The 27225-nt window shown below is 40.1% G+C and overlaps 1 protein-coding gene across 8 annotated transcripts; it reads right to left on the bottom strand.

Moving 5' to 3' along the window:
• Positions 1-813: 813 nt before the first annotated feature.
• ZC3H14 (zinc finger CCCH-type containing 14) lies at positions 814-27225 on the bottom strand. Of its 8 annotated transcripts, none has more exons than XM_080619973.1 (18): positions 27099-27225; positions 26193-26235; positions 23387-23501; positions 19109-19149; positions 18588-18783; positions 18067-18235; positions 15789-15949; positions 14611-14711; positions 13415-13570; positions 11689-11763; positions 11121-11277; positions 9125-9348; positions 6903-7023; positions 5618-5754; positions 4648-4742; positions 3643-3749; positions 1576-1678; positions 814-881 (listed from the first exon to the last, which is right to left on the bottom strand). In XM_080619973.1, the coding sequence occupies exons 1-17, from the start codon at positions 27132-27134 to the stop codon at positions 1609-1611; spliced, it is 2004 nt and encodes a 667-aa protein (XP_080476099.1). In that variant the 5' UTR covers positions 27135-27225; the 3' UTR covers positions 814-881; positions 1576-1608. The 8 variants fall into 8 exon arrangements, 5 of the variants coding, with proteins under 5 accessions (XP_080476099.1, XP_080476100.1, XP_080476102.1 ...); XM_080619974.1 differs by having other exon boundaries at positions 1576-1675; XM_080619976.1 differs by having other exon boundaries at positions 9206-9348.

The raw sequence follows: 27225 nt of genomic DNA, 5'->3' as shown, positions 1-27225 counted from the left end.
GTGATTTTGCCCTTAGTAGTACGTATCTTGCTCAGTTTGGGCACAGATGTCATGTGAGAGCTTATTTAAAAACAAAAAAAATCCCTGCAAAGCAAAACCAACAACCTCAAACTTGTTCTGGTTTTTAAAACTATCCCCAAAATTACTGTCATGAACAGTGTGTCTGATTCACACCTTTCTGTGTTCTTAAAAGCAAGCTCGTTGTGCTCACTTAACTATTCAGTGGGCCCACCAAAGCAGGTGTTTTAAACTGGAGGACTGAGGTCAGTTGCGCTATACCAGCTCTTAGTAAGAGGAATTCTCCAGCAGGGGAGGAATGCTGCTGTCCCATTGCTGAGTGGAACTGCAGCTTTCATAAAGCTGGCATCATCTTGGGCAGGTCTCTGTGGGGCCGAGCCAGGAGGCAAGTGCTTAAGGAAGTAACCACAGGTGACTGAAGTGATTATCCTGTTGGTGGGTGCTGCAGGAGGGAGGTAGTAGAGGTGGGTGCTCAGTGTCAGTCCTGCAGGGTGACAGCTGTTTGGGGACAACAAAACCATGAAGGTTTTCATATAACATCCTCCCATTCCTCATCCAGTTACTCACTCAGTAGCTTTCCCATTGCTCTCCTTTTTTCTTCCCTTTCCATAGGAGCCCTTAACCCACCCCCACCCCCCCCCAGCCCCCAAATAAGTAACGGGGTGGCTGTGAGAGCTCAGCCAGGTCGACCTCCAGTGCAGCTCTTACCACAGCGGAGCCAGTACAAAGTGTTTTATTGCTGAAAATGACTTTTCTGTTAACCAAGTCACAAATTCCAACGGCAGTCCCACCCGGGCTGTGCTCTGTGGGAATTTAATAACCAGACTTGATAAAGAAACTCCAAGCATGGAAACAGGAACAGACTGCATGGAAAAAAAAGTGAAAGGTTGGTGCTGGTAGGTAGACCTTCCACATTTCTGGTCTGGTTTTCCTCTCTGTGATGCTATTCATCATTGCGCTGCGGTTTTAGGTGTGAAATAGCTTTATTTCTTTTTAAAGCCTATCTGGTAATTCTAAGCTTTGTTTATGCTTTTTAGCTCAGTTACAGGTATATAGCACATTATAGGAAGTAATGGAAAAGCTGCATTACTAATTTTATAAGTTAATGCAATTTTAATGTAAAATTTCACTTAAGCATACATTCGGGACCACAGCGATCACTTCAAGTAACGAAACAATCTAAGTAAATGCATTAGACCCATTCTGTTTGAAAGCACGTGCACTTTAGCTTTGTGGTTTGGCTTATTCACTTTTGGGTTTAGCAGAGCAAAAGCAGCAGCCTGCCTGATGCTGGATGTGGTACACGAGGTTGTAAGGCATCAAAACTGTTGAAAGGGAGATGGCGTTAGTGTTCTGCTGCCCTTACACATTACTGTCTCCGCATCTCATACTGAAAACAGTGTCGTGGTGACAACTTGTTCTGAGGGATGGCTCAGGAGGGCTTTGGGAATTCCCTAGCAACCACTTGGTTGGTCTTTCACCTGGAGATCCCGTGTGGTGGTGCTCCGTGCAGCACAGGAGCGCACCCGTTTCTCGTCTACTCCCCTGGCAGCTCACCTTAGGAACATACTGTACTGTAGTTCTTTAAGCTTAAACTCCAGTTGTCTGTTCAGCTTTGTTGTGTTGCGTTATGGAGTGTGTCACATCATAATCCCTCCTGCTTTAACACAAAAAAAGAATAAAAAAAAGGTATTTTAAACTAGTCCAAAGGTACGGTTCTGTGTTACTGTAATAAGGACCATGGGTTTACGTGTACTCCATTTCGGTTTCCACTATGAACATCTAATCCCTGTAACAATGTTTTATGTTTATTTAAAGTATATATATAAATATATATATAAAATGGTAAATGTCAGATTTTTGCATTAACATTTTTTTTAAATTTGAATATGAACTTTGAGTACTTTATTTCACACACAGAAAACTAAAAAATACTTTCCTGGAGTGTTGAGTTTCAGAATTCCAGACTGTATTTGTCAAATTTAAGTTTAAGATATGTAGCTACCATTGTTTTCTGAGATCAAATGTAAATATTTGTAAAAAAGAAATTCTTTTGTATATTTTTGTGAAAATGTAGTTCCCCAAAAGATACAGGAGATTTAATAAAAAAGTGCATTTCTGTTACTGCTCAACACTTTCTGTCATTGGAATGCCACCAAAATGTCTTCATGGTCACCTCCTGAGCTTGAGAGTTGCAGTGCTCAGTCACAGGAACTTTCTCAAACGAGGCAGTGACACAGGGTAGTCAGGGGTGCTGGAATTAAAAACAGTTCTCCAAAAAGCGCTTGGAAGAGGGAAGGGATTTCTGTCTTCCTGCTCTCCATGGAGGCAGCTGAAACAACACTTATTTTCAAGTGAAATGGTATTTAATTTCATAGCCTTTTTATTAAATGGAGCATGATGTCCTTCATGGTTTAATTCTTGCTCATGAAGCAGTTTTGTTCTCTTGTGTCTTTGTTTTTTCCCTATTTGAGAAAGTACCGGTGACTACCACATGGAAAAACCACCTGGAAGACAACACAACCTCTTCACTCTCTCTGTGAGCAGGTGAAGAGTTCAGGCACTCCACTAGGACATCAGGCCAGTTGCATGCCTTGTACCAAACATTTGCTGAACAAAATGCGCTTCTGCTATGATCTGAATACAGGAATAAGCTTTCTAAGCCCTTCTGACAATACACGTTACTTCTTCAACACACCTCATCTTAAGCAAGACACATTACCCAAAGAGAACACAAAACGTCCTTTGAAAGTTTTTAATGGAATTTAAAGTAAAACTTTTCTTACACATTTTCTTCTTACAGTGTAAAAAAAATGTAAAATTGCTCAAACTTACAAACTTGGAAAATTAGAGACATTTCAAGTATGCAATCATCAACCTCATTTTATGAAAACAATATATATTAAAAGTTTAAAATGCATGGATTTTTTGTAGCATCCTGTGTCCCTGGTGGTTACAGTGTCCCTATATCCCCTTCCTCTCTGCTGCTGCCCCAAGGAGGCCAAGTCCAGTCCCAAGTTCATCAGAATCATTCACTGGGGGAAAAGAGACAAACACACATCATAAGTGACAATGGTACCAGCCTGTGAAGAGGGGCTGAGCATGGATTTTTACCCTGCCCCTGTAACAATTCAGACCTCTGCAGAGCAAAGGATGCAGAGCTTTGGGAAGTTTGCTACTAGTTCATGAAATCACAGATAGGTGACAGGAAGGAGCTGCTCTGCCAGAAACAATCCAAGAAACACCAACGTTTTCTGGAAAAGACAGCTTGGACACATGATAAAACAACAGCAAAGAAGAGCTGATGGCAGGTTTTCAGCTTTACTCAAATAAAACTCAGTAAACACAACGTGTTCAGGTCAGGACTCCAGTTCCACTGCCACATCCTAGCTGCAGGGAGCTTGTTTTTCAGGGTCACATCACATTAGTCAATGTTTATACCACTAAAAAAAACAATATAGAGTTCTCTGTAAAAGAAAGATGCCTGTAACAGATACCTCTCTTCATACAACATTCATTGTTCATCACACACATCAGTCCTGTGAGTAAACTACACTGGTGATGCCAGTCACAACAAACACTCCAAACCTAACCAAGAAAAAATTAACCCTCCAAGTATCTCACCTGGTTTGAGCTCGAGTCCATTTCAAGGCATGGCGAGGAGGAACAGCAATGGTTGGATGGTAGAAGGTGCAGTCTGGTCTCGTACACTGGGTATTAAATCTGCAATGCTAGAAATGAAAGTGTTTCAGCAGAGGCTACTCAAAGATGCTGTCTGAACTCCCGAACAAGCTAACCTGGCATGTATTACACTCACATTGGTATTACTGTATGACATGTCTGACAGGTAGCCAAATCAACAGCTACACAGCCTCATACCATCAGTTTAGCCCCATGACAGAGAGAAATCCTTTTTCAGCAGTATTGCTTATTAATTAGGTGCTCCAAAACTGCCCCTGCTCCAAGGGGTAAAGAAGTTCCTTTGCTTTCAAGGGTTTACACAGTTCAGTTTCAGTAGATCTGTGTGTGTAAGTCAGGAGTGTGACACAGCAGCATCTGACACACACAGGGAAAGCCTCTGTGTAGCTGCTGGTAACACCCGGGCACCCAGCACACTCCAGGAGTCAGTGCTTGAAAAAGCACTAAACTTACTTAAAGGCACACGAATATGCAGGGACACACTTCTGTGGAACAGAAGTACCCGAGTTACAAACTTTTGTACAATATAAATTACATTGATATACTTTGTGGTAACTGGGCAATCTTCAAAGGTCTTGTACACCGCGGCGCATCTGAAGGAAGAGTCAGGAGTCTGAAACATACTCCTCCAATGCAGGCTACAATATACTCTGCCCCCTCTGCCCCAGCACCCTCGCTAGGCAGGATTCTGACAAGTGCTAGGGCTGTCTGCCTGTCTGAAACTCCCAGAAGCACCTAGTAGAAAGATTATGTTTTAAAATTTTCCAGATTCCTTAAGTCACTGCTTTTGCATACTCTGCTTCTGAGCTGAAGTTAAAGTGTGAGAAGTAAAAGCACAAAGTGCGAAACTAGTGACAGTTCCTGACCCAAAGTAACATACTGCAACTAACTTTCTAGAAGGAAAATGAAGAGAGAGGAGATAATTCTTACTTTTGGGTGGTAAAACGGACATTCCATTTTCTTACAAGCAGGAAAAAACTTGCACAGCGGGCTACTAGAGGATATAGAAGGTGTGGGTAGTGGTGCTATAGTAGAAAAGGACAGGAAGTGAGCCTGGACCAGAATAAATTGCTTTTTTAACAATTTAACACAAATGTAAATATATCAATCCTTCTGCAAGGAATTACATTTTATAATACACCAAAGTTCTGCAAGAAATATGGGAAGCATATGGCAACGGATCAGTGGATCTCGTCCTGGGGCAGAACAAGACTATCAGGTAATCCTGGTCTGGGTTCAGCAACATTTTGGGACAGAAGGTGCCATCGCCATGGTAATGCTCCCAACAAATTAAGCAGAGATCTGGTGAGCAGAGAAATTCCAATGTTAAATTTAGTCAGCAGCAAGCCTGGGAGAGTTCAGGCTATAACCGCACTGCAAAGCACAGGCAGTGCACTTTCCAGGAACAGAGGAGCTGCTGGAAATGGCACAGGAGGTAAGCACATTGTACTCTGCCTTCTGGCAAAGTAACAAAACTGCATCCTGCTGTGACTGAGCACTAAACCGCTTCCAAAAGATCACAACTCTAGTGGAGTGAAGGCGCTCCACTTTGGCACTGCTCAAAGGCCCAGGAACACCAACCCGTAATCCAAACATAGCTACTGCCTTCATTGGGTAAACCTGTCCCCACAAGTCACCTCTTCATTACAGAAGTTAACTCCTACAGTGTCATTAAAGAAAAACATGTTCATACCAACACAGCAAACTGTTTTCAACCTGTGTAACAAACTCTTGCTACATGTGTCCAATTCAAGCAAACCTGAGTAAAACTGCAGTGCTGAGGAATCCCTTCAGAAGGAACAAAACATCATTTTCTCACAACAGTCAGTTTCTGCTTCCAAAAGTACTGTTTTCCCTTCAGTGCTCTCATTCAAAGCTCAGAAAAACAAGACATGCTCACCTGGCTTAGGAGGTGTATGGGGGAGTCGCCGACTAGCATGAGTATAAGGACAGTCTGGCTTAGTGCACTTTGCATCGTATTTACAGTTCGGATGGATGAACAAGCATTTATCAGCAAATTTGCAGTTAGGAAAAACTCTGCGGGAGAAGAATTGAGTCATAAGCCCACATTCAGAGCAAAATCCCCAAGCAGCTGCTGCACATGAAGCCAAAATACCACAGAAAGCCAGAGCTACGACAGGGCTTGCACACGTGTGTTAGTTCCTCTTACAGCAGGGCACGTGAGTGCACAAACAGATCTGTATTCATTGTCCCTGTTTATATACAGTACATAACTAACTACCTCACACTGCCGTGGGGTTTGACAGCAGGCTATTTGTTCAAAGCTAAGACACGTTACTTTTAGTGTGCAGTACAAAGCAGCAAAGGCACTGTGAATTCAGGCCTCCACACAGAGCAGCACAGAGATCCCTAAGTAATATGGTTCACCCACTGAAGAGAAAGTTTACTTTGAATTTCATTATGTTGGACTTTGAAAAAAGATTCAAATGTCCAAGTAAACGAAGCTACCCAATCTGGTAATATTTATCTCAAAACACAAGTTGTTTTTCTAGACTGTTGCTGCTTGTGGAAGAGAAGTCAAAGGCACAGTGCACACTCAAGAGTCAGCCTTTGCTTTTGAATAAAAAAATCACCGCATTACTATGTAATGGTACCCTAACACAGAATCATAGAAGAGTTTGGGTAGGAAGGGACCTTCAAAGGTTATCTAGTCCAACCCTCCTGCAATGAGCAGGGACATCTTCAACTAGATCAGGTTGTCCAGAACCATGTCCAGCCTGGCCCTCAGTGTCTCTAGGGATGGTGGATCCACCATCCCTCTGGGCAACCTGTGCCAGTATTTTACCATGCTCACTGTAAAAAAATCTCCTCCTTGCATAACAACATGTTCACAAGCATTCTGACAGCTAGTGGAAGAGTGCCTATTGTTTTAGAAAGACACCAATTCCCACACCTCTAAGCCACACAAACCCCCAGCCTGTATGCTAAACTAAGCTTCCTTCTGCATGAGCACAGCTGTGACTCTGCTTATGAAAAACATCACTGTACTCAGACGTGGTAGATGGGAGGAAAACAGAAGAAATTACAGTGTGATAATCTAGCTCCAATCCTACCCTAACAGGCTTACACTGCCTTGGGATATTTACTAACACAGAAGGGAAATAGGATAGCACCAAAAGAAAAATAAAAGTAATGTGTCAAGTGGATGAGCTTTGCTCTACTACCTGCAAGGCAGTGTGGGGTGATGGAACACACATTCATCTCCATTTTTGCAAGCAGGCCAGTACTTGCAGCGCTCAAGCACCTTCTCCTGTTTTTGCAGCATGTTTAACTCTTCAATATCCACTTGAAAGAAGAAAAAGAATAAAAAACCAAGCTGGGACCTTTATGCCTATACGCAGTTTGGCTTATTCAATACAGCATCATTAGAGAAATTCTCTCTCCTTTTAACCCAATTCTTGATAAGCCTCCACTAATCAAAAAGAGTCACAACAGTAAAAATTTATGTACAACCAAATAACCCAAAGAAAATCTCCACCAGTATAAAGAAGCCATAACATTGGGCTGATAGCTGTGTTCTGGTGGCAGAAGATCAAACTTGCACTAGTTACAAGCCAAATAAAATAATGTTCTTCAAAAATCCAAACTGAGGTGTGAAAGTCGAAAGATCAGGTCTTGACCAGACAAGACAAAGATTTTCCAACTGAACCTTAGTTACGACTTAGTTCTGCTGAGGCATGTGTTAATAACAGCTGTGCTTCCTCTCTCCAAGGTATTTTTTGGATCTAGAAAATTATTTCAAGAGAGAAGGTGGAAAGTAATTTTCTACATTAATGAGATGTGATTCATTAGTTTAGTGGCACACACTGAAAAAGAACTACTTTCACATAACTGGCTCAGATACCACGTTTACTTCAATTACCTGAACTCAGACTCTAATCCAAGAAGTAGTTAAAGAATTCCCAAGCTGAAACATTCAATACCTTCACTACGCTTAAGGGAACCTGGGACTTCAATTTTCTCCTATTTATCTGTAAAACCTCATTCTGCAAATTCAGGCCATTAAGCATATACCTGCACTGTTGTCTTATTTTTCCAAATCTGACTAAACTTTGGCTTTTCAAAGCTTCCCAGGACTGCTAGACTTACTCCTCTGATCTTACTAGTGACACATTTGCTCCAGCTTCATTCCATCCTCAGGTTCATTTATGCCTTCTCCTTGCAACCCACTGAAGCCAAACACTGCTGTCCTATTGGAAAACCATGCTGCTTGTACAAACTGCTTCCACTCCCATCTGATTCTGTGAGACTTCAGCCATTACCCGTGCTACTTCTGGCTGACACAGCTGATCAACTAAGAATCCCTAACAGAGACATAAATGTATCAGCAATGCCTTTCTGTAGCTAATAGCTTTAGTCAGGAGTATCAAAAGAGTCCATACTAGTAAATGCACAGATTCGCAAGGGTAGTACTCTAATATATATTTCACTGTACTAGTAAAAATGTGCCAATGGATATATAACATTCCTTTCTTCAAGACTGCCTGATATGTGTTGCACTTCTGCAGCCAGCAGGACTGAAAGGATGTAGACTTGAAAGATCTTTTGCCTTTCCTCCATGGTTCCCTCATAATTGCAATAGACATTTACAGCTGGAGCCATGGAATTTAAGAGTTCCCTGCATAGCATCAGGTACTACTCTTTACTTAGGTCAGAAAATGTGGATATGCTGCTACTATGGAAAATATAGGTCTTTATTCTCATAAGAAAACTAAAAAATTAAAACAAGATCCAAGCATGACCTGCAGGCACATATTTAACCTGTTGTCTATGACAAAGCAGAACCTTCTGCATTTTTCACTGCTGTGTCAGGATTCTAAACAATTCATATGCTTCAGCAATTTCCCATGTTATTCAAAAGGTACCCTGAATATAAAAACCTTCAAGTAGAACCACACACTGTTCAAATTCTATTTTCAGAGCTTCTAGCAACCTGCTTCTGTCCAAGCTCCCTTTGTTATCACGAATCTTGACAGAAACATTGATAACACCTGATGTATTTTTTAAAGTTCAAAGCACAGCAAAACGCTCATTGTAAAATCTCCTGTCTGCCAGCATGGGGACAAATGCTAATGGGTCAGCCAGAAGAGCAGGTTTCTGGCAATGAAGACAACCTACATTTTCAGAAGAAACAAACCAAAACAAATGTTACCAGTACTGCAATGTGTGGCGTGTTACCTATGTGCTGGATTGCTCTTAGTTTACCAAGATAAAGGCTTCTGAAGATATGGCTCCACTGAACCAACACATTTCATTTGCCTAAACAGTACTCTAATTTGAAGAATAAACACCATCACTTTGATTTCTTCAGAATGATATATCCAAGAGTTCTATCCACAATCAAACCACCATACTGATGTTAGATCCTGTTGGTAAGCATAATTACCATCACAGCTCTCCAGCTGCCTGGTTACAATTTGCATCTGCTGTGCTCGAAGGCCTTTTAATCCTTTGCCGGCACACATACTTTTGTTAACTGGCTTTAATCCTTCAGTTATACACATATCTTCCTCCTCCTGATCAGAAAGGTATCCTGGTGGACTGGGCACGCCATCCAGTGTCACGATGAACTTCGGACTAGCAGGTTTCTCTGGCTGTGCAAGCTGGTCTCTGTTAAACAAGGGAATGTAGTAAAAATAAGATTTTCTGACTCAAGAGATTTGAGTAAAAGGGAACTGCACGAGCAACTATAAGTAGCACAAGCTAATCTATGGAGGGTCATGCAGTAACAAACCTTCTTTCAATACTACTAATAATGTACTCCAACTAATAGTTCACTTTCCATTCTCCCTGAAGCACTAATAAGAAATACAGCTTTTAATGGCATTCAGCAGAGAATTCAACAGGTACATTTCTGTTTCTTACATTCTTCTCAACAGATAGATCCAAAAGCTCATTTACAGACATGGTTAAATTAAGAAAAGATTAATCTTTTCAGGAGTTTACAGTTTTGAGACAATAAAAGTGAGGGTAAATACCATTCTTGGAATCATGAACCTTTAACACACAAACAGGTGTCTCCTCAAAAATATTCAACAGTGCACTATGAAACAGTGGGTGTAAAAGTTCTCAGGACTAGAAAGAGAGAACTGAAATACTGACACTATGAACTTGGACACTGAGGCTGACTGAAAGATTAGTCTAGCCTAGTATCTTGTGTCTGACAGCACATGTGGATAAGACAGCATAAAAACACAGAATGAAATGCTTTCTACAACATTCCACTGATGCACCCATTTGATCTGAAGGATTTCCTGAATGGAATGTGATTCTGAGTATTTGGAAATGCACTATGAAGTTCTCATCTTTGACAAACAGTGATAGTATAAAATTTGCTTTCCTATGAAATTAGTCTAAAAGCAACTACAGTGTAAAATGCCTCTAGGACAGAAAAAAGCAACACATTAAAAACATCACTAGCCAGACCTTTCCAGTTCAAGCAGTCAGAAAATGACTTATACATATGCAAAACTTTACTGCTCTCCTGTAGCACAGTCACAGTTTTCAACTGTAACATTGTGAGATTATCCTTGGGTTGGTTTGTTGTTTGTTGAGATTATGTTGGGTTTGTTTGATGTTTTTTAGCTACCACAAGCTTTTTAAAGCCACTCATGGAAAGCAAGCATTAACAGTTTCTCAAACACGGTGATGAAGTCCATCATATTGTTCTGAGTGTTTTTTAACTGTTAACAGGGAAAATATGTAGAACTATTTGGTAGCAGGAGCTATCAAGGCCTCTAAGAAGTTAGGAAAATGACTGTGCATTGGCCACTGTTCCTCTGGAGAAATGAGAAAACATCCACAGCACATCATTTGAAACTGGCATGAACTTTAAACTTCTGGCTGAACTCACCAGTAAGGAGATGTAAATCACTTTGTCCCACATGTCACTGAACTGTTTGCTGGTACTGAGCTATCTGCACATAGAATGTGCTGGTTTCCATCCAGCCCTGAGAGCACAGGCTTCACCATACTCAATACTGCATTAAAAAACATTTCTCAAGAAACGCAATCTCGGAGTGAAACAGGTATAAAACTAAAGCAAATTTATTTAAGCAAAAGTCTTACTTCACTAAGATCTAAGATTTCAGAAATCAGAACAGCTGTGACAATAAAGAGCAGTACTCTGCAGCTCCTTCTTTCTTGCAAATCTTAAGACATGCTCAAGCTACAGGTGGCCCTTGGAATTTTCCATTTAGAAGGATTTCTGGGAGGTTTTTTGCCCCTGCTTTTTTTCCTCTGCTGTTCAATGTCAGTCCCTTTTTCCATGATTTCACAGATCCTGACTGGACTAACAAAACACAGGTATGGCTGAATGATTCCATCTAAACCACAAACAAGCATTCTGACTGATAACAGTCTTATAAGAAACAACTTTTTACCTTGTCTGTATTAGACGTCCTGAGAGTACTCGCATCGCCTCTGTGGCCTTTCTTCCCAACTGCTGATTCTGTGTCAGTATTTCCTCAGATAACTTGGGCTTTTTCAGGATAAATGACCGAGTATCTGCATGAACCATAGATTCTATATCGTAATAATCTGGATTGGAAGAAAAAATACATAGAAAAATAAGGTTGCCGTTGTACTTTTCACTTATGGCGTACTTTTTAATATCAATTTACATGGCCAATAAGCTAATTTTATTTTAATTTCTTACTAGTAGCTTCCAGAAAACGTTCTTTACTTCCTTGCTAATTATACAGATCAATTAGATCAATAGGAGCCATAGCCCATATTAGACCAGACCAGGAAAATTTCTTACTGGAATGGCTGTGCTGAAAGAGTATTGAGGCTTCTCTCTCAGGCTTTGAACATCTACTACTTTTATTCCTTAAAGACGTGGAAACTAGAAGATACTAAACCCAGTATAATTAATTAAAAAGGAAGTTGTATTTTAGCATTCACTGATCACGAATGTTCAATTTGCAAATAAACTATCACAAACTTAACCTTGAGCCACTTGCAAAGTATCTTCAATCATTGGATCAATCTGGAGCCGAGACGAGAGCTCCTTTTGTTCAGCTCCTAAAAAAATATCAACCCAGTAATCAGAAACATATTTACTGAATGTCAAAATGCAACAACAGATTAAAGAACCGAAGCATGCTCATCTCATTCCTTTTATATTAAAAAAACCCAACAAAACAAAAAAACCCCACAAATAAAAGAATCATGAAAACAAACCCCATGAAAAACTTCACATTTCTAACATTGTTACAAACCCCTTTCTCATTGTTTCAGAAACAGAACAATAACACATCTGCTCCAGCTAGACGGCATGGAAAAAATCTGAATACTGAAAGAGTCCAGGCATTCCCATAATGATTGCTTGGTACAAACTAGGTCTGTGGGTATGACAACTTATAAAGGCCAACTTCTCCCTTCCCTTTTGTAAAGGTGCTGACTATTCAGAGAACACATATGCAGAAAAGCAGCTAATTCCAAGGGACTACTTTATGGTCACCTTAAAAGAGGTGAAACAAACCAGAGTAGCTGTCCTGGGTTCAGCAGCAGCAGTTATTTTTCTCCTTCTTAGTAGCTGGTGCAGTGCTGTGTTTTTGACTTTCAGCCTGGGAGCAACGCTGATAACACCAATGTTTTTAGTTGTTGCTAAGTAATGTTTAATCTGACCAAGGACTTTCTGAGTTTCATGCTCTGCCAGGGATGAGCGGAAGCCGGGAGGAAGCAGAGACAGGACACCTGACCCAAACTAGCCAAAGAGGTATTCCATGCTACCACACGTCATGTCCACTACATAAACTGGGGGCAGTTACTCGGCAGGGCTAGATCGCTGCTCAGGTCAGGCTGGGTATCGGTTGGTGGGCAGTGAGTGGATGTATTCTCTTCCTTTGTTATTTCCTTGTTATTATCATTATTATTATTGGTGGCAGCAGTAGTGATTTGTGTTATACATTAGTTACTGGACTGTTCTTATCTCAACCCACGGGAGTTACATTCTTTCGATTCTCCTCCCCATCCCTCTGGGAGCAGGGGGAGGAAGAAGGGAGGTGGAGGAGTGAGCAAGCGGCTGCATTGTTCTGAGTTACCAGCTGGGCTTAAACCACGACAGTAGCACTGTTCTACATTTGACTTATGATTTGAAAAAAATTACTTTGCTTTCCATAGGTTTCCTAAACAAGCTCTAATTTCCCCTTCAATGGCAAAAAAAAGAAAAAATATTTAGCATAAATATTTTCTGTAAATTAATTCAAAGATGATAAAGCTTCTTACACTTTACAGACACAATTTAAACTATTTTATGCTGGCAGAAAGATTCCAAATACATCTATATGAGAAATAGGAAAACATAGATTTTTTTAATAACAAACGTTTACCATTCCTTAACAATGACTACGAGCTGATGTAACAAAGATCTTACTCAATCCAGATTTTTTTGTGACAGAATCGTTCCTAAAAGGTATTGAGGGAAAAAATGAATGTGGAAAAGCTATCATACTGTAAATTAATACATCTGCTTATACAAAATTATTCTTCAGCGATACTCCAGAATGCTATATCACTCTTTGCTTATATATAACTTCAGAGGGTTTTTAGGGCATTTCCATATGCAACTTCTGATGCCGCCTTAAAAACAACAACCATTTCTGTTCTTGGCTCAGCCTGTTGCAAAATGACATTCCCTGGTATAAATGTTTAAAGAATATTATCAGATGACCTTGAATTCCTTCAGCCATCCGCTCCTTTGGCTCTTCTGCTTGAAGCTGGGAACTCAGAGCAGGCAGTCTACTTTGCACATGGATTAATTCTAACTGAGATTCTTCTGGGCTAATTCGAGTTCTTGGTGCAACTGGAACAGTCTGTTTCTGTGGAACTTTATTTAAAGAAACAATGGTAAAACATTTACACACAACCCAATCACACAACAGTACTATTTTTATATATTGTGGTAAAATAAATTCCTACACACTCAAAATCCCAAGCATATGTCCCCACAAGAAGCATCTTTAGCTATCTGTAAAACGCTTAAAGTGAAAGCATGTGCATGTGCATAGAGCACTCTATGAGTGGCACCTGAGAATATCTACTTTTAAGATGAAGAAGAGTGGGAGGAGCACTGATACTCCTAAGTTCTGATGCCAGTTTTCCAGCAACGGTATTTATAGTGGAAAAAGCAGCAACACAGGGAACAGCACTTTGAGGTGATGCAGGAAACTCTTCCCTGTGTACGTAGCAATATGGCAGAAAATAGAACATACCCAGAAAATTTTAAAATTAATGAAAACTATTGATTTTTAATAGTGGTGATCTTGTAGTTCTACTTATCAGCATGAGAATATTTCAGTGGAGAGACTAAAAATCACCACTTTGTGTTTTAATACAGAGGTGATTTGTGGATTTTATCTGAAATTTCATGAAGGCTCTTCTACTTCAAAGGTGATTTTTCATCTATTTTTTTAAGTATTTTGAATAAAATATGGAAATAAGCTAATTTGAAATCCATGGGTAAAACAAAAGATATTTTTCTCCGCCCTTCTCAGAAGGAAGGAGAACAACGCCAAAAAGGAAGAAAAATCAGCCACATAGCTCAAACAAACTGCTTAATTCTGAACACTCTCCCCTTGACAACCATCAACTTCAGAATTATCTCTGGCACTTACATTTCATATGTGTACACTTTACAGACTTACTATCTCAATTAATATATTTTAAGTAACCTTTTCTTCCTCATGCTTTCAAAATTCATCACTGAAAATAAGTATAATGTTCATAGGACAAAGAAAATCCCTTCTGTGTATCACTGACGTGCTATTTAACATTCTGCTTATCTCCAAGTGCTATCTTCAGGTTGGATTTATAAACCAGGGTTTGGAAATACTATAACTTAGCACTAACAAAAATAATGCTTATTACCAGTGGAATAATTAGTTGTTTTTGTAACCGATTCCTGTGCTTCGGAGATTGCTTTCAGTATTAAATTCTTATTAGCCTGTTTTGAAGGTGGCAATGAAGGTCTAAGGGAGATAAAAAAACTAATTAATTGCACATTAATTGCAACAGCAACTGTATCCATGTTAAACAGATACTGCAACAAGTTAACACAGTCATGCATAATTACACTGATAGAAATCATCATCTAAAATCACTTAATCTGTATTTGCGTTCAGCTTGTTAATCTGTTCTCTGAGTGGATGAAGATCCACAAAACACTCAGAAATGGAAGTCCAGAGGCGTAATTTCATCTCTCAGCTTAAGCTGCTGTGAAACCACGCTGCATCTGAAAGGCACAAACTCTGCCATCTATTTTCTCTCACCCATGCCCCTCACATGCCTGTCACTACGTTTGTGTTGGCAGTCATAATTCTGCAGCTGCCCTGGAGAGTAAGATCCAGCTGAACACTGACTCTGTCAAAAACATGACTTGTAGAAAAGCTTTCCCTTTGTCTTTGAACATCAACAATAAGAAATTTTAAATCAGATAAATGTGCTGTGGCACTGAAGATAAATTTGATGAAGTGCATTAGTTCAAATCTTGTACAACAAGCACTGTAGATCAGCAGAACCATCTCTTCTCTAGTTTGAATGTTCTTCATCAGATGCAAACGACTGATGTACTCTGATATCTGACATTCAGACAGAATTAGGGAGCAGAAAAATAAGAAATATCTCTCAAGCCTTTGGAAAAGTGAAGATCACCTTAAAGAACAAGTGGTAACTGGTTTGAAAAATATTCCTAAAATAAAAGTAAAGCAATTAAAAGTCCTGGAAAATTATTTTTCCACATTAAGTACCTGGTTTGAAACATGCCAACATTAATGTTTTTTTGCCAGTTAATCTTACCCAAACAGTGTAAAATTTCACATTCTATTGCAGCTTACACACAATAATAAAAATAGGTTAAAAAATCAGAGGAAAAAGTGTGATATAAACAGACATGTCACCCACGGAGTTGTGAGATAGTACAAAAAAATACAAAAATGGCTTACTGAATTCTGTCAATCTTCAAAACTGCAACCGGTTTTCCACTTTGGAAAATTTTGTTCATTAAATTCAGTCTTGAAACCACACAGAATCACAGAGATCTTAAGTACCTTCTTTCTGGCTTTGCAGGTACAGACACGCTGCTGGAGATGCTTCCTGTTCGTGATCCATAGTCTTCCTCTTCCTCCTCATCTTCCCCATCATTACAGAACTTTTTCACTTTGACTACCGAGCTCACAACAGGCAATCGTCTCTTCCTGGAGCTTTCTTCCTACAACAGAGCAATCAAAACAATTCACTTAGCTTAAAACGTGTATTAATAAGCCAGCAAAGAAAGTATTGCAATTCTACCTATAGCCAGAAGATGGAGAACTTTCATAAAAATTGCATGGGTCTAGGACAACCATACTGTCTGCAGAAACAAGTGATAGCACTAGAAAATATGAAAATCAGACATATTTTCACTGAAACACCTCATTAAAAATGTAAATAACACTTAGAAAAAGAGAAGAAAAAAAGACTAAAGTAGAACTTATCCAGCATTTACAGGAAAATCTGGGTTTTCTGAAGAAATCTGCACTATCCTTCAAGATGCCCCTGTTTAAAGTCTGATAGAGAAAAATGAAAACAGTATGAATGACTCTCTCCTCTGTATCAACTCTAACTTCAGATTAGTGTAAAGATTACTTTCTAGCCAGCTGACATATTCCAAAGGACTCTAATGGCTATGCAGAGGAGGTCCAGTTTAGGCAGTGAAAGGTCCCTGTTCTGACACACCACCACCACAAAGCACGTGGTAGTAACAAATGTCAACGCTAGGCTGCGTGAAAGCATACGAAAAAGCACATGTCAATGATTCCTGTAGGAACCATCACTCAGTACTTAACTACAGCAGAGCACAATGAGGGATCCAGATGCAAGGTTTGTACTAAGTACCCTTTAAAAGATTCTATATCCTCCAAAGAGAAATATCCTAACAGAATGACCTGGACTAAACTGATACAGAAGATCTGTACAGTAAAAAACCCAATACCTAAAGAAATTACCTTTTTAAAGGTAAAACTTCCCAAAGCACAAGAACTCATCTAAGAGAAGGCATAATACAGCAAAGGTACACAGTTCTAAGAAACACTCCTGAAACAGCCCTCTTCTGGACATTATTCATGAAACAGGAACAGAAGAAAATTATCACAAGACCTTTTTCTAACAGAGATGTGACTGTCATTCATCAGTGACTTATGTACAGCCTTAAACAAATCACTGTATTGTCACTATATTCTCATTCTCACTTCCCCATCTTAAAAAAACAGACATCAGCACATATCTTTGTGAAGCAATCTAGGTTTCCAAATATTCATTGTCCTTTATACAGAACTAATTAAGTAGTAGCAAAGACAGAACTATACAGGCAGTGACAAACACAGATGCACTTGGAATACAACGTATACAAAATTCCTGCTTTGTTACATTAGCAGCCATAACAATATTAATTCCTCTCACAAAGGGCTCTTAACTGATTCATACAGATAGCTTAAAAAATATCAGTTAGACCTATCACCCTGACTACCTTAGTCAGGCCTGCAAAGACTGTAGGGCAGCAATCATCTTTTAGTTTGTCCTTACACAAGACTCATCCCAAAGACTTCTTAAATGCCATGGTTCTAAATAGTGTAATAATAATAACCTTAGTAAGCAAAATATCTGGGCTTCAGATACTAATGTATACCTAGCATAGGTATGAATGAACTGAGTCCCAAAAATACTGATTTACAGAACTATGTAAAGCTGGATATTTAACTAGTACTTGTGGAAGATCATGTTCCAATGATCTAGAGACCAAATTATTATTTCTGATTCATCATGTGCACCACAGCAATGTGCTAATACATTAATTCAATGCAAGATGGCATGAAGATGTACAAGCTAATTAACTCTGAGATGCAGCAACTTCTCTGGTGATGCTGCTAAACTATGCAATATTTTTTTATCTGTGGAGCCAAAGAATGAAATCCCAAACCTCCTGGTATCAGTGACAGAATTCCTTCAGTTTCTCTGAGGTCAGGATTTTACTGAAAGTGTACATAGCAATTTAGGTTCCTATCAAATGTAAAATACTCCAATAGTTTAGACTGTACTAACCACACTGCCTACTTTATCAGCACTAAGTTTGGAGGTGGGTTTGTAACTTTCTGCTAAGCTGCCAAATGTTTCTGGATTGCACAGCTGGCCTGTTTCCAAAGACCTGCAGCTTTGCGTATCTAACTGCCGGCTCCCCCGTAAGTAGCCCTGTTGTGACAATCTGTGCACACATGTACTGCCATCTGCACTCCTTCTAGCCGGTGGTCAGTACATTTCAGTGGAAGGATAAGAACTATAAATTATAGTTACAATGGGTTTCTTCCGTGACAAAGGATTCTCCTGCACGAAGTTTAGGTCTTCATCAATTAGATCATCTGGTTCAGGTTTAATGTCGATTACAGCTTCAGAAGGTGACAATTCCCTCAAAGGCTTGACTGTAGATGTTAAGCGCAATGCTGAACCATCTTCACAAGACTGCCTGATAAAATAAGAAATTGCCAACTGTTAACTCATCTGGAAATATAGTTCTGGAAAATTATACTATCTTTTACACAAAGCCAGCAGGGAAGAATTATTAAGGTATTATTGTTTCTAAAAATTTAACACACTGATCACTATTTTTAGCTTGGTTAATTAATCGAAGCCCATCTGTTGCTAAAGAAAGGGAACTGAATTCACGATTTAATGTTTTTCATGCTACAAACCATAGAACGCTTTACTCTTCAAAACTACTTTGAACCTTCTAAGTAGATGTGCTCTTCAGAATGGCTACAACAGTCACACAACTACTAATGTCTCAATGTGTGTTAGTAAGTAACTAGAAGCTTTACCGTGAAGCAGTGTTCCTTTGCTCCTGTGAGCTAGTTGAAACTCTTGAATCATTTCTTTCAGTCCGAGTGCTGGAAACCGCAAGAGGTGGCAAGGTATCCTCACGCCTTCTCTCGTCACTCACACATGAACTGCTTTTGCTGGAAGGAAGGTTGCTCTCAAAGATATTAGATTCTGAGGACTTTACACTAGTTGGTTCTGTGGAGACAGGTACCTTACATTTTAACATCAAAGCACAGCAATACAGGTTTTGCAGTAAACGTAGCTAAGAAACTGCAAACAAGACATTGCACAGAAGCTGAAAACATCAGCAAGAAACACCCAGAAATAAATCCTGGACTCAGAAATAAATTCTTTATCTCAAAATACAAAGCAATTTTCTGATGAGTCAGGACACAAAAGACTACATAAACTGAAAATTAACAAAACAGTCAGCTAAGATCTTTTTGGAAACTCATTAGACAAGCAACACTGCACAGAAAAGATAAATCTATTTTCCCTCAAAATTAATTTTCTTACTTACCAGTAGTAACAGATCGCAGCTTATCCAAAACACCATGGAGCCTGAAACAGATGAGGGACAGGAAAAGAAGCAAAAGAGAAAATGAGAAATAAAAGAACTTTCATTTACATTCAGAATAATTGTCTTTCAGAAACCAACTGTCCCTCCCCCCCTACAACAAGCATCTCATTTACCTAAGCCTTCACTTTCCATCAACTGACATATGTTTAACCTCAAAACAGAGGTTGTAAGTTTCTTGTCTTCAGCGAGTCTTCATACATGCAGGTACGGTATTCATCACTGTACTTTCCACTCTTTCACTACAGTGATGCCAGTTAAGTGTCCTCAAAAGGAGAGACTCAAAAAACCTACATTAAAAGCCTAAAGTAAGCTGAAAATTCTACTTTGTATATGAAACTCTAATTACACACCAGACTTAAACATAATCTTAAACACAAACCTAAACAATATGTAATTCACAGCACTGAATATACTCAGGGCTCTCCAGGTATGCTTTGTATACACCAACAACATTCTTTGAGACATGTTCATGAGCAAAAACATTTCAGCAAGGATACAAATTTACCATTTGCCTGTGAAACAGGCACCAAGCTGAAGCAATACATAAAATCAATGGCTATGAAATAATAAGGCTGTTTAAAAATAAGCACACATTACACGCAGAAGAAAGCGGGAGAGAAAGGAAAAAAAAAAATCCCAATACTTCAGTGCATATGCTACTTGGAATTCAAATCTTTGTTTGGGCACATATCCATAATTTAGAATGAGTATTAGAAAGCAGCTAAGGAACAAAAGCATATTGAAAACTGGAAAAATAAGACTGCATGTGAGTGTAAAGAAGGCTTATACTCGCCTCCTTGTGAGTTTTTACTAGAACACTCTTACAAGTTTCATAAACTGAGCTCTGCTGATGTGTACCAGTTTCCACACTGACTTCTGGATAACTGTGACCTGACACTTGGTTCAGACTAAGAAGTGCAGGCCAACCAGCAGGACTGCAAGGCCTGCCACAGAACTGCTGTGGAACTTTTGCCAGATGACCTGCAAATAAATAACCAGCTACAGAGACAAACCAAGTACCATGTTGAGTATCGTATTTAGCCAGAGATTCAATGTTGAAAACTGTACAAATTCTCGGTTGCCTTTAGAAGAAATAAAAGCATATAAAGCTCCCAACTACAATGCTACATAACTTTTTTCCACCAGTCCTCTTACTGCTTATTGCATAAGTTTCATCTTGTCTTCTTTTCCAGAATTCTTTTAACCAATACCTACCTCATCACTTGATAAAGCACCATCACTGAATTTGTGTTTAGAAGCAAATGTGGATACTGAATTAAAAGACTCATAACATTTGGAATTTAAGCAGGTGTCAGAAACAGCAGGAGGTATAATATCTACATATACCTGATATCAACATATTAATATGTTAAAACGTTAACCTTGATTTCTCTTCCCTGCCGGAATTTGCCTTATCTACATCTTCATAATAATTTTCAATGAAGTTTCAGTTTCATTTATAAAGCCATAAAAGTGTTTTCTGTTACATATTATTATATGCATATTAATATACATATAATTATGGTATTCCTTACTGTATATAGAATAGAATCATAGAATCACAGAATAGTTAAGAGTTAGAAAGGACCTTAAGGTCATCCAGTTCCAACCCCCCTGCCATGAGCAGGGACACCTCACACTAAACCATGCCACCCAAGGCTCTGTCCAACCCAGTCTTGAACACCACCAGGGATGGAGCACTCACAACTTCCTTGGGCAGCCCATTCCAGTGCCTCAACACCCTCACAGTGAACTTCCTCCTTATATCTAATCTAAACTTCCCCTCTTTAAGTTTTAACCCACATTACCCCTTGTCATATCTCTACAGTCCCTAATGAAGAGTTCATCCCCAGCATCCTTATAGGCCCCCTTCAGATACTGGAAGGCTGCTATGAGGTCTCCATGCAGCCTTTTCTTCTCCAGGCTAAACAGCCCCAACCTTCTCAGCCTGTCTTCATACGGGAGGTGCTCCAGTCCCCTGAGCATCCTCATGGCCCTCCTCTGGACTTGTTCCAACAGTTCCATGTCCTTTTTATGTTGAGGACACCAGAACTGCACACAATACTCCAAGTGAGGTCTCACGAGAGCAGAGTAGAGGGGCAGGATCATCTCCTTCGACCTGCTGGTCACGCTCCTCTTGATGCAGCCCAAGATATGGTTGGCTTTCTGGGCTGCGAGCGCACACTGCTGGCTCATGTTAAGTTTCTCATCAACCAACACTCCCAAGTCCTTCTCCGCAAGGCTGCTCTGAATCTCCTCTCTGCCCAACCTGTAGCTGTGCCTGGGATTGCTCCCACCCAGGTGTAGGACCTTGCACTTGTCATGGTTAAACTTCATGAGGTTGGCATCAGCCCACCTCACAAGCGTGTCGAGGTCCTTCTGGACGGCATTCCTTCCCTCCAGCGTATCAACCGAACCACACAGCTTGGTGTCATTGGCAAACTTGCTGAGGGCGCACTCAATCCCACTGTCCATGTCACCGACAAAGATGTTGAATAAGACCAGTCCCAACACCAATCCCTGAGGGACACACTCGTTACTGGTCTCCAGATGGACATTGAGCCATTGACCACAATTCTTTGCGTGCGGCCATCCAGATGGTTCTTTATCCACCGAGTGGTCCACCCATCAAATTGATGTCTCTCCAATTTAGAGACAAGGATGTCGTGTGGGACAGTGTCAAACACTTTGCACAAGTCCAGGTAGATGATGTCAACTGCTCTAGCCCTTTCTATCAGCTCCATAGCCCCATCATAGAAGTCCACCAAATTGGTTCAGGCAGGATTTCCCCTTAGTGAAGCCATGCTGGCTGTCACAAATCACCTCCTTGTTTTTCATGTGCATTAGTATGCCTTCTAGGAGAATCTGCTCCAAGATTTTGGCAGGCACAGAGGTGAGACTTTACATTAAACACGTAACCAGTAATCCTAGGCAGGCCAAAGAGGGAACAAAGAATATAAATACCTGTGTACTTGTGTGCATGTGGATGCATGCATAATTGGTCTCCTTTCTTATATTTTTGGTAAACACCAGGAAAAAACTGAAAACTTTGGAAGCAAACTGAAATTTTATTCATACAAGTAACACTGTCCCATGGAAATCCATCACTTCTAACAGTTAACTCAGCGAATTGAAGAGCTGGAACTAATTTTCATTTTTTGCCTGTATTTACCATTTAACATACCCAACTTACAAAAAGTTTTGCTCTGGTATTTAATAGCATAAAAACTCCTAACCTTCTATTACTATTAGTCTATTGACTAATCAATAGAAGAAATACTGGAAGTGAATGTACCAGTCAGTATGAAATCTTCAAAGGAAGAAAACTGAAAAAGCAGAAAAAAATTTAGCACTTCTCACATCAATTCAAACCAAAATAACATTCCCTAAACCTGTATTAGGTTAGAGACTAAGAAATAAGATTAAGTTGAATTAATACACAAATCTGAAAGCAAGAAAAATCTCTGGAGGGAAATATCTTTTTTAATACCCTGAAACATGAATTGTTTATACTGCAAGCCAAATTCAGCATTAGAAAATGCATGAGAAATATAATGGCTGAGGCTGTAATGCAGCATAGCATAAATTAATCCACACTGTCAGGAGTTTGGAAATGAGTTCATCTATTGCCAATTTGTCCTGCTCACAATAATTCTAGGGGTCTCCTTTTGTTTTGTAGAGCTGGGTGGTGGCAATAAATAAACAGCCTGAGAGGTGGGAATACCTAAGCATTTGGTGTTAAGCCTCGTCAGAGACGGCACAGAATTAGATCCACTGCTCATCTGTCTTGATATAGTAATTCCCATGCACAACAGTAATCTGAAGTACTATTAGCATAAAAGCAAAGAACCTTGTCTTCAAAGAACAATTTTGCATGTAACTACAGTGAATAACGGTCTCATGTTCACAATGGGCTTTGTAGGAATAATTTTTTTTAAGCCAACATGTGGCCCTCCCTTACCTGAGCATTTCACACTTCATTCAAAAATTCCATTGGACAAAGAATATAAGACCTGCAGCCTTTTGCCACTTCATTATCACTGCAATAGCCTAACTGTTGCCAGACTAAAATAATTTACTTATTGGACCTGTAAAAAGTTTTGATTAATGTAAATTACACAATGACAAGATATGTAACTTGTTAAATTCTCAGGTTTCACTTATAGAAAGCAGTCCTGATTACTGGTAAGAAGTATGACAAGTAGTTTACAAACATACCAAACAGTAAACCTGACAGTATTGTTTCCAAGGAAAAGGGAAAGGTCTTCTGTCATCTGCTCCTGACTTTTCTTATTGGCCACCATAACCATAATATAATCAGGGAGCTCTTCATCTAGTAGAAAGAGAAATATGTTGATTTAAAGTATAATAAATCATAAAAGAAAGACACAGCAAACATCATTAAACATGTAACCAGGATTTTTTTTTTTTTGAGTTTTACTATAAAGACTCTGCAGGCAGAGGATTAGGTAAGCAAATTAACAAGACTTCCATTTCATTTTGCATTGGTTCAATGCAAGTTTCAGCTATGAGTGAGAAATAAGAGATCAACTAAACATAAATATACGCTGAAGATAAGATCAAGGTATTTAAAAGGTGAGTAAATAAAACACAAAAAGGACAAGATAAAAGAAGGTCACTTTGCTTCCTGTATCCTTTTACTTGAACACTAACAACCACCTACAACTTCCACCACTTCAATATTGCCATTTACAGGCCCTTACCCTTGTCAAATTTCCTTCAGTTACAAAGACCAAACAGATAAATATTCCTTTCCGATTTGTGCATTAAACAAAACTGTAATTTCATGCACAGTAAGAAATCCACTCCCTTGCTGGACTGCTCACACAGGGTATACCTACTCATCAGAATGGATACGAAGGTGCTCAGAATCTGACATCAAACAGTACATTTAGGGTTTGAGGAGTTTGGTGTTCAGCATTTTACTTTGGCCTAGCTCTGGTCTACTCCGAAGGTCTGAATGGCGCATTTGCTGCCTGAAGGCACTAGGCATGCTTCTTGAGCACATATTTCAATTTAGTTTGATCAAACATAGAATCATAGAATGGTTTGGGTTGGAAAGGGCTTTAAGATCATCTAGTTCCAACCCCCGGCCATGGGCTGGGATGCCTCTCCCTACACCATGTCACTCAAGGCTCTGTCCAACCTGGCCTTGAACACTATCAGGGATGGAGCATTTACCAGCTCTCTAGGCAACCTGTGCCAGGGCCTCACCACCCTCACAGTGAAGAACTTGTTCCTTATATCCAACCTGAACTGCTCCTGTTTTAGTGTTAACAATGGTGAGTGGAGATAGTTGGGAAATTCACTTCAAACTGTGAATTTGAGCCAAGGCACTAACACAGCTGTACTCATTTTGTCAAGTGAGGTCTGTATACAATATTAAAAAGACTTAAAACAATGAAAATTCTTAAACAGAAACCAAAATACAAATCAAATGAATTGCCTATCTTCTCTGTACCCTGTAAATAATTCATCTATACGCTAGACTACAGAAATAACATTCATATGCTGCACCTGCAAGCCACTCTCACTACTCAGGTATTTCAACATAAGAGGTTTTGTTTTTTTCTTTTTCAGAAATCCAGGAAAAAGCAGACAAAGAATCTAGAACCGGGGAACTGAAACCTGAAATCATACTAAAAAAAAAAAAAAAACCACCAAAAAAACCCCCAAACCAAAAAATGAGTCACTGCAAAAGACAACTTCTGAGATGGTAAAAAAAGACAACCTTACAATGAAAAAATTCTAAGCATGGTTCCTTGGCATCTGGTGAGTTCAGAACATCAGCTCATAGGTAACTCCTTTCTATGAGTCAATGCATTTTGATTCCATAAATACAATGCCCCCCTTTAAACAGGAAGCAAGATGAATTCAAGATCAAACTACAAACTTTGAACTTTGTCCTGCAGCTCACAGGATCTGTGAACTGTTCTCAATTCCTGCCCTTCACCTGAAACCTAAGAAGTATCACAGATCACAAGGCAGTTGCAGGACTGAGGCATTCTACTTCCAACAGAACACTGTTAAGTTACCAACTTTTACTGCTGTAAAAAAAACAAAACAAACAAAACCAGCTGCTCTTAAGTACAATATCCATTTTATCCTGGATTTGGGGGAAAAAGAAAAAAACAACAAAAACAAAACAGGCTTTTTGGGTTTGGGGAGTTTGGTGTTCAGCTTCTTTGGCCTAGCTCTGGTCTACTCTTAAGGTCTGAATGGCGCATTTGCTGCTTGAGGGCATTAAGTATGCTTCTTGAGCACATATTTCAATTCAGTTTGATCAAACATAAAATCATAGAATGGTCTGGGTTGGAAAGGACCTTAAGATCATCTAGCTCCAACTGCCCTGCCATGAGCAGGACACCTCACACTAGACCATGTCACCCAAGGCTTTGTCCAACCAGGCCTTGCTCCTCCAGGGATGGAGCATTTACCACTTCCTTGGGCAACCTGTTTCAGTCTTCATATCTCTTTCCTCACAACCCAAAAGAAAATCTCACCCTGCCTCTAAGATTCAGCTACATATGTTACATCGACATTAGCTTAACGTATGTCTTGGTCTTCCCCTTAACAGTCAAGCTCTTGCATTTTGCAGATTTGTCCTACATAACATTTCTGACATGGCCTTTTCATCTCACAAAACACTTAGCCTATCTCTGTCTTACAGTAATATCCTTTCTCCCAATATTGACAAAGTTCTCACCCTGAATTCAAAAGATGGTTGAAAAGATGCCTGAGGAGGACTGACTCCATCTCAGAGTAGTTACAGGTAACTGCTGCTGCATTTGCAAGGATCTTGCTTTATATTATGTTTCTACTTGTGTTTCAAAGAAATTTCCTCAAATACTCAGAGACACAGCACTTCACGTAATTCATCTGATGTTTAAGGTTTCTGTATGCAGTAATACAAGTATATATGCTGTTGCATTAACTAGCTGGTAGTTTCCTATATAACAACAATGAACCTAAAGAAGACTGCTAAACACGTGATAAAACTTACCAACGTAAGCCCCCAGCTCCTGCAACTTTCCTTTTATAGCACCCTAAAAAATAATAAAATAGCATTTAAGGGATGAAGCAAAAAAATATTGCTAACTTCAAAACTTAGCAGTTTTTCTCAGTAACTGTTTGAACACATTGGTTTCATATGTTACCTTTCCTGTTCTCCACTGCTTGTGAATATAGATGTTTTAACAGTGAGCAACTGACAGCAGAATAGCGAGAACTGCCAGGAATCTCACATTCCCTACAATATTTCCTATATACCAGTTCTTGGTGCTACCAGAGAACCTCCAAGTCCCAGCTGTCCTTTTTTAAAGGACAGACCAGATGGGCTCCTAAGGTTCAAAGAAAACGAATCCCTTATGGTTCGATAAAATGTCATTCTCGGCTCAGCAAGAGAGAAACACCTGCCAGGATGTTTAAACTGCAGTTGCTGAGTAGGAGCAGCTGACAAGACCTGGCCTAACGGGGGCTTATATACCAGAGTGCAGGACTACGGCTGGTCCTTTTCCAGGTAAGCTGCTCCTTCCAGGCCGCTGCAGAGCGAGAACTACAGCTCCGGGGAAGAGAGGGCAGCTGCCCTTTGGGGTACGAACCCGACTCCGCCTCCCTAAAACAATTTTCCTGGTCGTGCCCCTTTCCGGGGAGTCCCGAGGCCGAAGGCCGTCCGCCGCCGGGAGCTGGCGGTAACGCCGGCCCAGCTGGCGATTCACCGCGCCGTTTCCTCCCGCCGGGGGAAGGGGGCCCGGTGGTGCAGACTCCACAGCAAGCCCGCCGCCTCCGCGTCGGAGGGGAGGTCAGAGGGAGCCCTACGCCTCAGCCACCGGCCTGGCCTGCCGCACACAAGCGGGGTCAGCCTCTTGCCACGAGTGGAAAGGGAAAGACTTGGATGCTTCTTTCTCACCCGGATCTTGCGGCTGATCTCGGTGCCGATCTCCATGGTGGCGCCGATCCGATCCCTTCCCGTCGTGCCGTATCCCCTCCTAACCGCGGCCTCCAGACTCCGCTCCCGCCGCAGGCCGCGCCAGCTC

Source organism: Psittacula echo (genome assembly GCF_963264785.1).
Source record: "Psittacula echo genome assembly, chromosome: 5".
Classification (NCBI taxonomy): domain Eukaryota; kingdom Metazoa; phylum Chordata; class Aves; order Psittaciformes; family Psittacidae; genus Psittacula; species Psittacula echo.
This window is presented reverse-complemented; position numbering and strand designations above follow the sequence as displayed.

Coding starts and splice junctions, on each gene's coding strand:
- ZC3H14 (XM_080619973.1), bottom strand. CDS start 27,134: ATGGAGATCGGCACCGAGATCAGCCGCAAGATCCGG. Junction 13,571..14,610: donor AACAACTAATTATTCCACTG/GTAATAAGCATT, acceptor CTTTAAATAAAG/TTCCACAGAAACAGACTGTT. Junction 1,679..3,642: donor TGGACTCGAGCTCAAACCAG/GTGAGATACTTG, acceptor TTTGTGTTAAAG/CAGGAGGGATTATGATGTGA.